The 14,657-nt window shown below is 46.6% G+C and overlaps 2 protein-coding genes across 7 annotated transcripts; one reads left to right on the forward strand and one right to left on the reverse strand.

Moving 5' to 3' along the window:
- Nucleotides 1–350: 350 nt before the first annotated feature.
- Nucleotides 351–10,027, reverse strand: hrob (homologous recombination factor with OB-fold). 2 transcript variants are annotated; one of them, XM_086185463.1, is made up of 10 exons: nt 9,826–10,027; nt 9,626–9,676; nt 8,561–9,490; nt 7,958–8,041; nt 7,387–7,521; nt 6,069–6,177; nt 4,734–4,819; nt 4,549–4,632; nt 4,244–4,433; nt 351–2,751 (listed from the first exon to the last, which is right to left on the reverse strand). In XM_086185463.1, exons 1-10 carry the CDS (start codon nt 9,835–9,837, stop codon nt 2,696–2,698), a joined length of 1,737 nt encoding a protein of 578 aa, XP_086041589.1. In that variant the 5' UTR covers nt 9,838–10,027; the 3' UTR covers nt 351–2,695. The 2 variants fall into 2 exon arrangements, with proteins under 2 accessions (XP_086041589.1, XP_086041588.1); XM_086185462.1 differs by having other exon boundaries at nt 356–2,751; nt 4,510–4,632; nt 9,826–10,026.
- On the forward strand, nt 9,636–13,906 carry asb16 (ankyrin repeat and SOCS box containing 16). Of its 5 annotated transcripts, none has more exons than XM_086185467.1 (8): nt 9,658–9,788; nt 9,939–10,750; nt 10,985–11,289; nt 11,372–11,639; nt 11,901–12,309; nt 12,407–12,490; nt 13,434–13,544; nt 13,627–13,906. In XM_086185467.1, exons 3-8 carry the CDS (start codon nt 11,046–11,048, stop codon nt 13,810–13,812), a joined length of 1,302 nt encoding a protein of 433 aa, XP_086041593.1. In that variant the 5' UTR covers nt 9,658–9,788; nt 9,939–10,750; nt 10,985–11,045; the 3' UTR covers nt 13,813–13,906. The 5 variants fall into 5 exon arrangements, with proteins under 5 accessions (XP_086041592.1, XP_086041593.1, XP_086041594.1 ...); XM_086185468.1 differs by having other exon boundaries at nt 10,995–11,289; XM_086185464.1 differs by having other exon boundaries at nt 9,659–9,788; nt 10,930–11,289.
- Nucleotides 13,907–14,657: the final 751 nt, after the last annotated feature.

The raw sequence follows: 14,657 nt of genomic DNA on the forward strand, positions 1-14,657 counted from the left end.
AAAAAAGCTTATTTAGTATCTTTAGTCTTGAGTTTAATCAACTAAATGGATGCTATGACAAGTCACTCTTGAAAAGTGTTAAATTTATGGTGTTGTTTTTTACCGTATCAAACAGAAATTATGTTTTCTTCATTATGTTTTGATTTCAATTGATATTGTGACACACAGTGAGCCTTTAAGAAATATTGCAATGCGGTCTTTGGCCATATTGTGATTCTGACTGACTTGTTATCACTGTTCAGCCTTATTTTATGTGGTGCTGACTTGAAGGGAATTCAATAAAACAAACTAAATAAATAAAACACTCACTGAGACGCCAGAAAAAAATGTTTTTTTCTTAACGTTTATGATGTCACGTTGAAGCTGCCCAGGTATTAAACGTCATCATTTGCGTCATGCACTTCGACATTTGCATGGAACTTTGACATCATCGTGAGCGCGAAAGTCATTGAGATGTGGAAAGAACCTTTTTTTTTTTTTTTTTTGCGCAATCACAAGTCACCAAACCGTCAAAACCTTTTCAATTCATCCTGGAGTTCAACATTGTGCCACTCTTTTTTAAATTCCTGTTCCTGACAATAGTCTTTTGGGAGAAACAGCAATGATATGAGACAATATATTAACTGTCAAAAAAAAAACAAAAACAAAAATAGATGCCGCTAATGATTATCTAAAATCTGCCAGTTATTCTCATGATTAATTGACCAACCGTTTTGTCTAAAATTTGAAATATGGAGGACTGACTTTCCCAGTGTGCCCAGCGACCTGTTCACCCAACAGTCTGAAACCCAAAGACTCATAAATAACAAAAGCAGAAAATCACGTGGGAAAAAAACAGAGAGAGACCAAAACAGTGGAAGAAAAGGAAACAAAGCTATGATGAGATGTGAAACACACACCGTTGTCTTTCTTTGTTTTAGTGGTCTTTCCCTGGAGGTATGAGGAGACGACTGTAGGCTGAGGAGACGGAGGTTATTATCCCAGCAATGGAGGTGAAGTCCTGACTACAGACACCTTGTTGGATTGTTATGAATGCATAAGGATTTGTCATAAAGTAACATGTGTGTGTTCAATCTACTTAATAGTGTAAAGAAAGAGAAAACAATTCCATTGAATGATTCTTTGGTTTGAGTCACAGCACATTACCAGGTTCATGTGGATCTTCCTGAGCCTGCACGCTTCCTCTACTGATCAAAGCTCATTTGTTTAAGTTTATCTCAGTTTATTTCATGTGAATCCTCACGAGTTTGCCTTGCTGTGTAGATCCATCCGTCCACGCGTTTTCTATACCATTTATCCGCTAAGGGTCATGGGAGGGGGGTTCACCCTTGACAGGTCGCCAGTGCATCGCAGAGCTATTAGGAGCTCAGTATCTTGCTAAAGGCTTCTTGGACTTGGTCACCGGGGGAAGTGAGGATCGAACCAGCAACTCTTCGGTTGCTAGACGGCCACTCTACCTCTGAGCCATGCCGCCCCCAGCTGTGTAGATGTGGATCATCATTTGATGCATATCGTCTCCAGAGAACCAGACTGATTGTTCAGTCGGCGGTGGATTTTCATTTGCCGGACTAATCCCTGAATTACCGCAGACCTACTACGGACGGAAACATCTCACTCAGCTCTCGTCCTCTTTCACTCACCAGTTAATTTCAATTCTGACTTGCTGGAACATGAGAAACCACTAAAAGTGTCACTGTCTAAATACTTTGTACTGTATTCTGTAAATATTTAGTGTAACTAAACAAACCATTTGCATAATTTATCAACCCATTCCTCTCTCCTGAACACAAACCAGGCTGTTTGGGCTGCAACTGCTGCGTCGCTCACAGAATAAAGAGGCAGAGGATTAACCTGAATCTGTTACAGTGAGGCAGGCGAGAGGGAATCTGGGTCTCACATCCTGCTGGGAAAGCCTCCCAAAGAGCTTGTTGGTCACAGTGCGACTCCTCCCTGATTCAGACTGAGCTGGCTAAACACTTTTTGGTCTGGCAAAACCACAAGAGATTCAAAGACTAGCTCCCTGATATCCTGGCCCGAAGAAGACCCATACACCTCCTGATGCATGGTAAACAAGTCGGGCTTCTCCACTCCAACGCCAGCAGAAATAGAGGACAAGGACAAAACTCAGCCGACACCCAGGCCTCACCTCAATTTCCTTTTGCATAATTAGCAAATCAATGTTGTGTAGATTATTCTTGCACACCAAGGTCACTGAAGGAAAATGCAACATTGACTAAAAACAAATTAAAAGTGAAGCAACTGCAACCTTAATCCACACAAACGCACTCAAAACTAATTACAGCCTTCGCCCGAATAGGAGACGTGAAATTAAACCCTGCTCATTTTTGTGGCTTTGTGATTACTGGGCACGTGTAACGTCGGAGTGATGTGACAAATCAATCAACAATGACAGAAATAAGAAATAAGTCTGTAGTTTTCTCGTCTTTTTTGTTTGGTTTTTTTTTGGAACACTGATTTACTGGAACATTTTAGCAACATATTTGAATTTTCACAATGTTCCTCAGCGACGGTGCGAGCTTTTGCAGAGTGATTTCAGGAGGGGATTGTTCTCGTCAATCATGAACAGGTCAGTGATGGTGAGGAAAGGAGAGGATAGTGTGTTTGTTCTTTATGAAATAACAAGGGGTCGGTGGAGGTCACGTCGTACAAAAGCGCTGCTCATGTAACGGTCCCATCAAAGGCAGTAGGTGTCCTCCGGTAGCTCCCCCAGGAGTTCATCCAGGTCATCATCTGCAAAACAGACACAGGCGACAACATGAAAGGAGGCTGAACTCATCTGCCAGGATGAACGGGTCAAATAAGAAACAACAATGGTGCTTAGAAAACAATCCTCCATGGCTTCTGCTTCCTATCTACTTTGTGACTCAGAATGAACTGGGAGAAGAGGAAAAAACAACCTGCTTACACAACGTGGCACTCTCAATTAAACTGGTGACTCTCAATCAGCTGGGCAGGTAAAGACTAATGTGACATGAGGTTCACAATAGCAGTCATTAGCACGGCGCTCCAGGTAGCCATCTTTGCTTCCTGACGGCGAGATTAAACTAAAGCAGTGATTCCCAACCTGTGGGCCGCGGCCTGAAGGTATAGGAAGTGGGCAGCTGAATAATTTCCAAAATAGTATGAATGTAATTATATTTTTTAAAAAAACAACACAGAATAATGTTGTAAACGTTAAAACTCATTAACATTATTATTATTATTAAAATGTTTAAATATTATTTTTGGTATATTTTTTTTTCCCTTCAAGTATTAGACATGGGACAAGCAATTGAGAGATGGGAAATGTTGTTGTTGCGGGCCGGACCACCGTGCAGCGGGGCCGCATCGCACTTGACTTGTTTACGTTTGATGCTGATGCCTAAAACTGGAGCGTGAGGACGGAGCTGGCGAGCCACAGGGAGACGTAAAAGGAAAGAGAGACGGGACGCTGATGGCGAATCTACAGCCGCGGGAGGTGGGCCGCAAAATTTCGAGACTTAAAAGTTGGCCCTGAGATGGAAAAGTTCAGGAACCACTGAATTAAAAAGGTTGAAAAAGTCCTGGTGTGCAAGAGCTTTTGGCCGTGGAGAGCCGTGCTGTAGTGGTGCTGAACCACAACACCTCAAATATGAAAATGCTCCAATTTTGATGTCCGGTTCATTTGCACTCTATAGATTATTGTGGCTTCAGCCATTCCATCCACCTCATTACACAAGCCTGAGCGGTTGAATGGATGGCAGTGGAAAGAGATTAACTCGGCTGTTCTATCTTCAGTCAGTGCTACTCGTACTACGATCGATAAGTTGCAGTCGTTCCTTGTCATCCATTCAAGTGTCGTAGAGGAAGAAACGTTGACCCACAAATGTAGTTCTCCAAGGACTCGTCCTCGCACAATCACCTCTCTTCAGACTATTGAAACATTGACCCAGGAAAAAGCTTCAGTGTTTTGTGTAACATAAACTGCGAACATGGCGGAAAACACTGAGCTCGCCATCTCTTGCATGTTTGAAACCATTTTTAAATTATTGCGTTTGAACTGGACGTTGATCGATTTAAGTCTGACTGAAATGTGAATTCTCACGTGCATCCGATTTTAGTTGTAGTTAAAAAAAATGGACAGGAGTCACTGGATTCACCTAAATCTTACCTGGCAGGTGTTTTGCAGGAAAAATTCATTTGACCAAGTAAACCAGGACGAATGACAATAATTCATTATGGCTGTGAGTATGACGACACAAACCTGCGTCCCAGCCTGGGTCCTGAGGGGCCGAATTCTCAGCAGGCCCGTGGGGGCTTCTGGTGGCGCTGCCGCTGAGGTCTTTGCTCCTCTTTTGTCCTTCGTCGTCCTCCTCATCAAATATCAACTGCATTTGAGACACAGGCTCTCGGGGGACGGTTACAGTTTGAGCGCGTGTTGAGAACATCGCCCCCTAGATGGAAAATAAAAAGGTTGAGGACAGTTGACAGGTTCCATGTTTGTTGGAGTGTAACGGTGCCGTTGGTCACCTGGACCAGAGGGGGGAGCGGAGACGACAGCAGACTGACTCCATCGGGGGAGTAGACCCTGAGCAGGTTGTTGGGTGTCACGTTAAGGTAGTGGTTCCGATGGGAGGGGGAGAACACACCCACCTGACCAGAGAAGCAGCAGAGACAAGTCAAGTATTTTGGATTCAGTTAAACATTCTAAAACTGCAGTTATCATCCCAGTCAGTACTTGTTGATGATCGTACTTGTTTAAGCAGCAGCACGGCTCCGACCTTCAGCTCTCCCACTCGCTCCTCCAGGAGACGCCGGTGAACAGTCCCCTGAATCTCCCCTTCAGCCCCACACACACAACCAAGACAACAATGAGAGCAGATCGCTGACTGTCAGTTCAAAGACAAGTAGGTACTCCGGGTCAGCGGGTCCCAAATGAGCCCCCCCCCCCCCAAATATCCGCGATGGTGGTTGAAGCGTACACACACACACACACACGACGGTCCAGACCCCCACTTTGGGAAACCCTGCAAACCCCCGAATTTATAACCCCCCCCCAAAAAACTATTATACATTCAGATTTATGATAGAAAAATGTTGCATTGTGTTTACATTCTCTGTAGTGACAATGTGACATACGCCAAAGAAGGACCTGTGTGTGTATATATATATTTCTATGAGGGAGTAGCACCAGTAGTCCAATGAAAGAAAATTACAAGATTCTATAAATGTGAAGTGCAGCTGCTGCTCTAGTCAGCGTCCTCAGGTCAGCCCTGCGGCTCCCACGCTGACGGCAGTCAGAACGCTTGCGTCTCGTCCTCGCCAAGTCAAGATAACACTTGTTATAATTAAGTCGGAATGGTGACGCTCCTAGCTGCTGCTCCAACCTGAAGTTATGATAGAAATGAGAGGAGAATGGGAAATCTACAGGTGTCACATGCTGGACATGCAATTCTCTAAATTTTTCATTTTCTGTTCATCAACTTGTTGTTGCACCGCCTGTATAAAGTCACCGCGGGCTGACATGAGCCTGCAAACCCTCCTGCAGGTGGAAGGAACATTAGCAACAGAACGGTTCCCAGTGGTGTCAGAGGCACTTAATTCCCACCCACTTCTGATACCAACCGATGGCAATTGCATCACTAATAAGCACTTAAGGCCGGCGGTGTTGAGTACAACATCAATTCCTGAGTGCTGATAATCAGTGCACCTCATGTGGCTGCTCTCTGGGGGCCATGGCAACCAGCTCCACGTAGAGGTACATCAGACATGAAGGTGAAGGATTTAGACGGAGCGGAAGGAGGCTTCCTGCAGCCGTGATGTGAAGTGGGCTGGGTGTACATGTATGTCTGTGTGAGTAATCAAGCGTGTTACTATGGCTGAACTCAGCTCTTGTGCCATGTGGAGCTCAATCAATCATTCTTACTGAGCAAAAGTCTAAAGTGAAGCCAACACACCCACCCCCACCTCCATCACTTCATTTTTCCTCTCCTTTTTTTCTGATTATTTTGAGCCTCTGCTCTTTCAGCCACACGATGAGGTGAAATTTGCAAGTGTTTTGTGTGTGTGTGTGTGTGTGTTCCACATACCTGTTGGGTCTTTGAATACAGCCTTGGCATCAGTGTGTGTATGAATGATGCTTTTCAGCAGCACAGCCATATTTGGCACTTTGTTCTTGGCCAGCTGTTTCAGGGCAGCCTGGGTGGAGGACAGAAAACAGAACAGCTTCTTCACTGCATCTCCGCTGAATCCCATTCAGTCAAACTGATTCAGCATCTGTCTGGGGTCATTCTCAGATCTCCCCGAGTCCGATGTTCTGAGGAAGAGTATGTCTGATGTGTGATTTGGGAGATATTGAAATTGCGAACCCCTTTATTCTATGAAGTGAGAGATGAACTGTTTAATAGCGTGTCTTCCACTGAGGAACATTTCTTTTATCTAGATGATTGTGAAAGACTTGAACTGTGCTCCAGAAAAGGAAACTTCTTTCATTTAAAACCTGTGGGGGGAGAACGGGAAAATACCACGTACATTCCAGCTTGTGTATCCACTTCTGGTCACGTATTTCCTGTAAACATAATTTGGCGTCTTATGAATCCACGCAGTCTGGGTGCTCGCTGTGCAGTCACTCCAGGGTATAATGGAGGGAGGGCTGCCGCCCCGAACATGTTATTTTATTCCATTTTTAGGGGAACATGCCAGTAGAGGAGACAATCAGATGAATATCACCTGCTGGTCAGAGAGCAGCTGGATAAACCTGACCTCACTTCATAGCAGCAAACAGTCATTACGGTTTTTGACAAGTTCCTGCACTCTAGCAGATCACTTAGAACAGGATTGGATGAGATTTTGAATATTCTACCAATTAGCTTTCACTTCTGGTTAATGCAGCGACGGGGAGACACGATCACGCCCCATGGAGAATTCTCTCTCAACGAATGCCCGTTCTGGTCCCTCAGCCAGTCGCGCAGGCCCTTAGCCAACCCGGCTGCCTTGATGAAAGGGTTAAACAAGTGAACTTGGCTTCTGCTGGCATCCTGCCTTTGACTCTGTGCTTGTAAGTGGAGCTGGTGACGACAACTATGAAAACCAACATGCTTGTGGTCACACCTGCCAATCAAAGACAAAGCTGAGTTATTAGCCAGAGGCCTCCAGACGCACGGCGAGCAAGCAGAGGACCAGTGGAGCTTCCATCAGAGTGACTGGGCTGTTCATAATTACAAACACTCCGCCGCAGTGCTGTCATCACTTTGATTAGCCAGTACACCCCCAGTAGAGACACACTCACTAACAATTACTAACTTAACCTTAATACCAGTGCTCCTGCAACAGCTGAATTTCGCTGACATGGAGAATGATTCAAGTCGTGCGTTCTTTGTTTGCTTGTGTCGTGGAACGAGAGCTGACCTTGCGAAGCACCATGACCACGCTGTAGGAATGCAGGAAGCACGAGGGGTTTCTCTCGTCCAATCCCGTCTCAGCCTTCATCGCTGCCCAGGCACCGCCGCTGAACTCCTCTTCATCAACCTGAGAGCTGGAGACCTGAAAAAAAAAAAAGGAAAAAGTCACACACACCAGGATGATCATCACGACCAACTGGAGCATCCGCAGCTGCTCCGTTACTCGAGTCGCTGTTCGAGATTGGAGAACTGAAATATCACACACAGGGTTTCACAGGTTTACTGTGAGGGAACTACAACAGAGCTCTGGAGCGAGCACACACAGGACAGCATTACTGTGGGCATCAGGAGATTAAAAATACGCTGACTATGAGAATTATTTGGTCAAAAATACAAAACACCTTAAGTGAGGGAACAGGTTACATCTTGTGGCCTCAAAAAATGTCAGTACCATGCATTATGAAAACACCACAGCAAAGCACCGATGTCAAAAAGCAAATGTACGTGCACATTCAACGGCAAGTACTCAGGGGAGACAACATCAGTGTTCGGTGGAGTCTCCAGAAGCGTGTCATTACCTGGCTTGGCGAGCGGGCCGCCACGCTGTGAGCAGGCGTCTGAGGGACAGACACAACTATGTCATCCAGGCTCTGACCCTGTGGCTGAGGGAGAAGAATTCAGTCACCAGGTGTGTAAAAACCAACATGGTCATTTCATTCCAACCTGTTGACAAACCAAAGAGACCAGACCAGTGGTTCTCAACCCGGGGCTCAAGCCCCTGCGGGAGGGTCACCAAATGGTTGAAAGACTGGCAACCCTTTTACATTCCAGCGCCTGTGATCGGCCACAGTGAGGCTGCAGTTGGAAAAGTCAGAAAACTGGAATGAACTCGAAACGAAAACCTATGTTTTTGAGCAAAGGCCTGTAAAAGTAGAAAAGTGCTCAGTTTTACTTGACATGTTGGAAGCACAAATTAACTCAGAAATAGGAAACTCTACATCCTCTATCATTTGAGTAAGTCAAAGTCAATATGTTTACTGTGCGTCAGCAATTTTTAGTCTGTCTTTGTTAAAAGACATTCAGGGAGAGGCAGGAGGTCAGGAGCTCTGATGAAGACGATGAATGATCGACGGACGGGGAATCAAATACACACAGGCATCGGATTTCTGAGTGAAACTGACCTGCTGAGGCAGGAGTCCAGCTGGACCAGGGAAGCGTCGGGTCCTGGGCTGATGAGTCCCAGGGCCAGGTCTCCTCTTGGGGACCTTACTAGAAGCAGATACCAGCTGCACCAGGCGATTTGTGAGGACAGGTGTGTGAAGGGGGTGTGGGCTCAAAGAGGGGGAGTTCATAGAGGATGGGCTTGGTGCTGGGGAAACTGTCTCAAAGAGGCTACGGGATTGATGGGGGGGTCCTGGCGTCGACCATGTTCTCTGAGGCTGCTGAGGTCTGGTGAGTGTCCTGGAGACAGGACCCGGAACCGGAGACGTTGCGGTGAGACCTGGGAAGACGCCGGGATTCCTTGCAGATGCTGGCAGGGAGTTGGGGCGGGGTTTTGGTGATTGCAAGTGAGATATGGTATGAGCAGAGGTGCCAAATGACTGATGTGTAGTTCTGAGCTCTCTCTGGCTCTGAATCCCTCCACAGGCTGGCGGACGCAGAGTTCTGGCTGAAGATACACGCTCGGCCACAGGTGCAGGTATGGATGCAGCAGGAGGCTGAAGCGGCTGCCCCATCTGGCGGTCGCACTCATCCAGATCTGCCAGGTCGACATCCCAATCATCAAAATCATCCTGAGTCGCACAGGGCTTCTGTAGCGCTGCCAAATGAGGCTGAGAGATATTCGCCATGGGGGGATGAGGGGCCAGAGCGGTGGAGGAGAGCTGCCTCAAACACAGAGCAACAGTTTGTCCAGCAGCAGCATGCGTGCTGCTCCTTGATGCGTTGCCATTACACACAGCAGCTGATCTCTCTCCAGTTTGCTGGAGGCAGTTTTTCAGCGGCTCCCTGCGAGCCACCGAGGAGGCACGCAGGGCGCAAGATGACGCGGCAGCTGCCACATCAGCGGGTCCAGACGCCGAACGCACAGCCCAGTCTGTCCCGAGCAGGTCCTGGGAAACACATGCACAGCGTGGGAGTGGGAGGGGAGGGGAGGGGAGGGGGTTGCAGAGGGAGCATCATTATGTTTATGGACGGGATCTGACAGACAGTTAAGTAGCAGTTGGAATCAGGTGCGTGGAAATCACCTCATCATCAAAGTCCTCGCCAATGCTGAACAGGCCGCTTAATTTACAGGTCTGCAACAGAGTCATGAACACGCCGCTGAGAGGTTTTCACAGCTCGAGCAACAACTAGAACGCTCAGATGCTGTTGAACACGTGACATTCATCAAATAAGTGCTGTTAGCATGTAAGTTAGCTTACTTAGCTCAGCTAAGTTTACTCACCATGTCACTCATGAGACGTCGCGATTAAATCAGTTTGGGACACTTTGGTGAAGTGTGAGTGAGCGTCATCCGGTGACGCAGTACAAATTAAGTTTTGTTTTTTTAAATTTCAGGTGAGTGATTTGACGAGCTGAGCAGCCGCACCAAGGCAAACACAAACACTGCCGCCTGCTTCCGCGCCTCACGTTCAAACGGGGCGTGATGACGTCAGTTCTTTAAAAAAAAACGAGACGCACGGCGAGAGGTCTCCCCTCCTTCGCGCATAAACCGCTTTCTACGCCGCGTTTACCGGCGTTTTCATGCGTTTCACGTTAAATTAATGAGCACCATTGGTGAGGGATTCTTTAAATATCAAACATTTACGAAGAAAGTTTATTTTTTGTGAGAAAATACGAGCTTTAAACAATAACTCTGAAAACTGGGGAGATCAAACTGCGGTCAGGTTCTTACTTCAGTTGGTTGACTCACTCACATTTGCATTAAACCTTAATAAGTTAGTCAAAATTCAACAGGAAATACACGCTGGGATGCTTTTGCAGCTCTATTTTATTCATTTGCATAATTAATCATCATTTCGTCGTGCTCTTACCACTGAGAGGTTGGCGTTCATCTTGACATGTCACGGCTCTTTGGTTCAGGCTGCTTTGGGAAGGGAAATGTAGGTTGAATACTGCCATCTAGTGGGTGTTTTTTGTGTGTGGCAAATACAAGTATCAGTTTACATTCCAGTCTATTAATAAGCAGGCCTGAGCTTGTCTTTGTGAATCTTGTGACTGTGTCCTCAAAGACAGAGGCTTTTGCGGCTTAGAATGTTATCATGAAAGGAAGCAAGTGAGATTTCGGTTGGGAAAGTTGTTTTCTTTTATACGTCAAAGTTTTAAAGTGACCTGTGCTTGGACCCTGTGACTCACTGCACCAGTGACGGGTGAGTAAAACCAGAGGGCTGACATTCCTCTGAACAGTCTGCTTAGTTCTTCAAAGGCTAAACCTCCCTGACACTCTGAGAGGATTCATGTATTTATGGTGCTCTGATGAAACAGGAAAATTACATCAAGTTGCTTTGCTTTATAGTTTGTATAAATTGTTACATTTGCTCACGCTAAGGTGCCATGTCAAAGGACACATTCCCATTCACATCTACCTCACTACGCTCTCTGAGACTGGAGCAGGAGTTCCAGGATTGGGAGGATGCACGGCGGGCCTTGAGCCACAGGAGAGCCATGAGCAGGGCTCCTCTGTCCAGGCCCCCCAGGCCGCCTGCAGCAGCAGCAGCACCTCCCAGGCGGCAGCGGCTCCAGGAGGTCCGGGCCCCTCCGCCACAGGTCTGCTGCAGAGACACAGCCATCCACAACACCTTCATGTGTGGGGACATGAAAGGTGTGTACGCAGTGCTGAAGGACCCTGCGATGGTCAATGCCCTGATGGAGACGGTGCATGAGGAGATGGTGTGGGCTCCAGAGATGGGTATGTCTTCTTTGTGGTCACCTTACACAAACGCTGATATGGCTGTAATTTTTCCATGACAACATCCTTATTCCTGTGCCAGGCATGTGGACTCTGAGCTCCAAGGTAAAACAAACTTCAGCCTTACGTCTGGCGGCTGGCAGAGGACACTCAGGTTGTGTGGAGGAGCTGCTTTTCCGTGGAGCCGAGGTGAACGACGACCCCGGAGGCAACACCGCCCTCCATGATGCTTGTATCGGTGGCCATGCTGTGTGTGTCCAGCTGCTGCTCTCACATGGAGCAGAGCCTGAACTGCTGACAGCAGACGGCCACGCTCCTCTTCACCTCTGCACCTCTGCTCAGTCGCTCCAGTGAGTGGTAAAGGAGTCAATATTCTGTTCTTTATTAGGTCCACTTTCACCACAGGAGCAACTATAGTTGGGTTTCTGCTTCAACAGTTGTATGAATCTTTAATTTTACTGATCTGTGAGTTCATTCAATGTAATCGACACCTTAAAAACCAACACAGCTGACAGAGCGGAACTGGTTCCAAAGGCAGTAACAGTTTCTGGATGGGTTTACATTGTCGTGCTGCCACATTGCGTATTAAGAGCGTGTGCATTTTCCTCCAGTTGTGCTGTGCTGCTGTTAGAAGGTGGTGCAGAGACCAACGTGAGGACCAAGGAGTCAAGGCTGACCCCCCTGCACGTGGCCGCTCTGCGAGGTCTGGAGGAGCATGTGGAACTCTTCCTCTCCCACGGAGCCGACGTGTTCGCCACAAACCGAGAGGGAGAAACCCCCCTGAACGCTGCGTGCTCCAGAGCTGAAAGGCCATCTGAGGTGGGCCGCTACCTGCGTGTGATTCAAAAACTGCTGGATGCAGGAGCCGACCCACGAACTGCAGGCAAGAAGCTGCACACCCCCCTGCACAATGCCTGTGCAAACTGCAGCCCCAGGATTGTGGACATCCTGTTGCAGTACGGAGCCAAAGCAGATGTTCCCAACTCTGCTGGATTCACACCCATGGACTGCCTGTTGCAGGTAGCAGATCATAAACGCTGGTGGGCAGCCGGCAAAGAAGTTCAGATTTAATAGTGCGTTTTCAGCAGGATAATCTCTAATCTGCCTGTTCTCTAAGGTGGTGGAGGATTACCCGGACCAGCAACCTGAGGCAATAGCCCGGGCCCTCCTGAACCACGGAGCCAAACCTGTCTCGTCAAAGGTTCGGTAAAATAACCTCACTCAGAGAATGTGGTGGTACAGACTAGGGTGTCTGAGAATTCGGGTGAAGGAAGCAGTTGAATTGCTGCATACTTTTGGTAGTTTATTAAAGGTAAACTTGAAATACTGCATTGCGGCAGTCACAGAGACCTTGACCTTTGACCACCAATATTTTCAGTACACACTCAAGTCCCAGTGGATGTCTGCCCAATATCTGAAAAAAAAAAAAAACTCATCGCATAAATGAGAAAAGAAAAAACCAATGCCGCCAGCCAGTGTCAGCTGTTCATGGACATCTTCAAATATAAAGTATATCATTATCTAATCGTAGTGGTGCTACAGGCTGCTCCAACCTATAAATACTTCCAAAAAAAAAAAAAAGCATTCAAATGTGAAACAAAAATATATTTGTTCCCTGTAATAAATCTGGGGGAAAAACAGAAAAGGAAAGAAATTCAAACATGCAAAACAACCAAAGGGGATGCATGAAGGACAACAGCCAACCGTGTCTCCTTCTCAGAGAAGAAATACGCCAGAAAATACCAGGTTGCTTTTCATGAGCCGTGAAGGAACACATCGACTCATGGGACCAATCTTCATCCCAGGCTGATTGTTGTTTTTGTTTTTATTAACATTTGGTATATTTCGTTGATTGAACATTCAGAGGTTCAAGTGGGTGACATCACATTCAGACACTAGGATTAACTGAGCGTTTCCTGTCGTGTATTTATCTCATGAGACAAGGACCATGCACAAAAACATTCCTCTCAAAATTAGAAAAAGATGCAGGATCTGGCCGTTCGCTCATTTCCAGTCATCATAATTCGGGGGGGGGCAGTTATTCCTTTGTTTGAGTGTGACAGTGAAGAGCAAGGGAAGGACAGGCAGGTGAACAGATCCAGCCGGGACTTGCTGCTCAGTGAATCTACATTTTCTCCGTGTAGATGCTGAAACAGTGTGTCCTCTCTCCGGCCACCTTGGAGGTAATGCTGAACGCCTACACGTCAGTCCCTCCCTGTGAGTGGATGGACTCTCTGTGCAGTAAGACATATGAGGTGAGCTCTCTCCAGCGCTACATGGCATCTCTTCTTCTTCTTCACTGATGCTCTAGTTTTTATTTTGTCCTCCTCGTCTCAGGAGCACCGGTGTTTCTTTGACTTGGTGCGCCAGCGGAGCGGGCAGCCCCGCTCTCTGCAGCATCTCTGTCGCTGCACTTTACGCCTGCATTTAGGAGCCATGTGCCACTCAGCAGTCAATAAACTGGATGTTCCCAGTTCTATGAGGGATTACCTGCTGCTGTGTAATGATGGGACTCTCCAGTGAATAGATTTTATACTGCATACATCAGCAACAGGACTGTGCATCTGAAATGTAATCAGCAATTCACTGTAGATGACAATAAATTGCTTCTGTTGTTGTGTCATTTCCTTAACAGTTGATTTGTTGTAATTCTTTTCAATGGGACTCTGGATTGGACAGTGTTTAAGTGGAGAATGGAAGTTATAAACCAAAATTACCTGCTGTAAGATAAATCACTGTATATTTTAGAAATTCCATCCATCCATTTTCTACCTCTTATCCTGTTAAGGATGGCGGGGGGGTGGGGTGGGGTGGAGCCTGTCCCAGCAGCCTTCGGGCGAGAAGTGGGGTTCACCCTGGTTGGGTCACCAGTCCATGGCAGGGCCAACACATGTAGACAGACAACCATTGGCTCTCCCAGCCACGCCTACGGTCAATTTAGAGTCTGGATTAACCTGGTCCCTCTTGATGTCTTTGGACTGTGGAGGAAGCTGGAGTACCAGAGAGAACCCAACCCAGAAGTAGCGACATCATATGCTTAACCATGTCAATTTTTAAAAAATATTTTTAGTACATTTAGCTGATATTTGGGTATTTTTGCTTAACTGACTGCAAAATGTATTTATTCCACAGCTTTTGTATTTTGTAATTGCTTGCAATTAAAGAAAGTCATTCCCATATCAAAAGAAAAAGTTAAGTAGTCATTAAATCAGGACAAGTGACGAGAATGAAATAAAATATAAAGGGCTGAAATGTAATATGGATCTGCGCAAACACAAAACGTTTAACCCTAGAACCCGAATGTCGGGTGATTTTCACCCCTGATTTTCTTGTCATGTCATTTTATAGGCTCCCCCACTGTACCTTTT

This window comes from Aulostomus chinensis, chromosome 18 (genome assembly GCF_037954235.1).
Source record: "Aulostomus chinensis isolate RoL2024-O1b breed Wild chromosome 18, RoL_Achi_v1.0, whole genome shotgun sequence".
In the NCBI taxonomy this organism is placed as follows: Eukaryota; Metazoa; Chordata; class Actinopteri; order Syngnathiformes; family Aulostomidae; genus Aulostomus; species Aulostomus chinensis.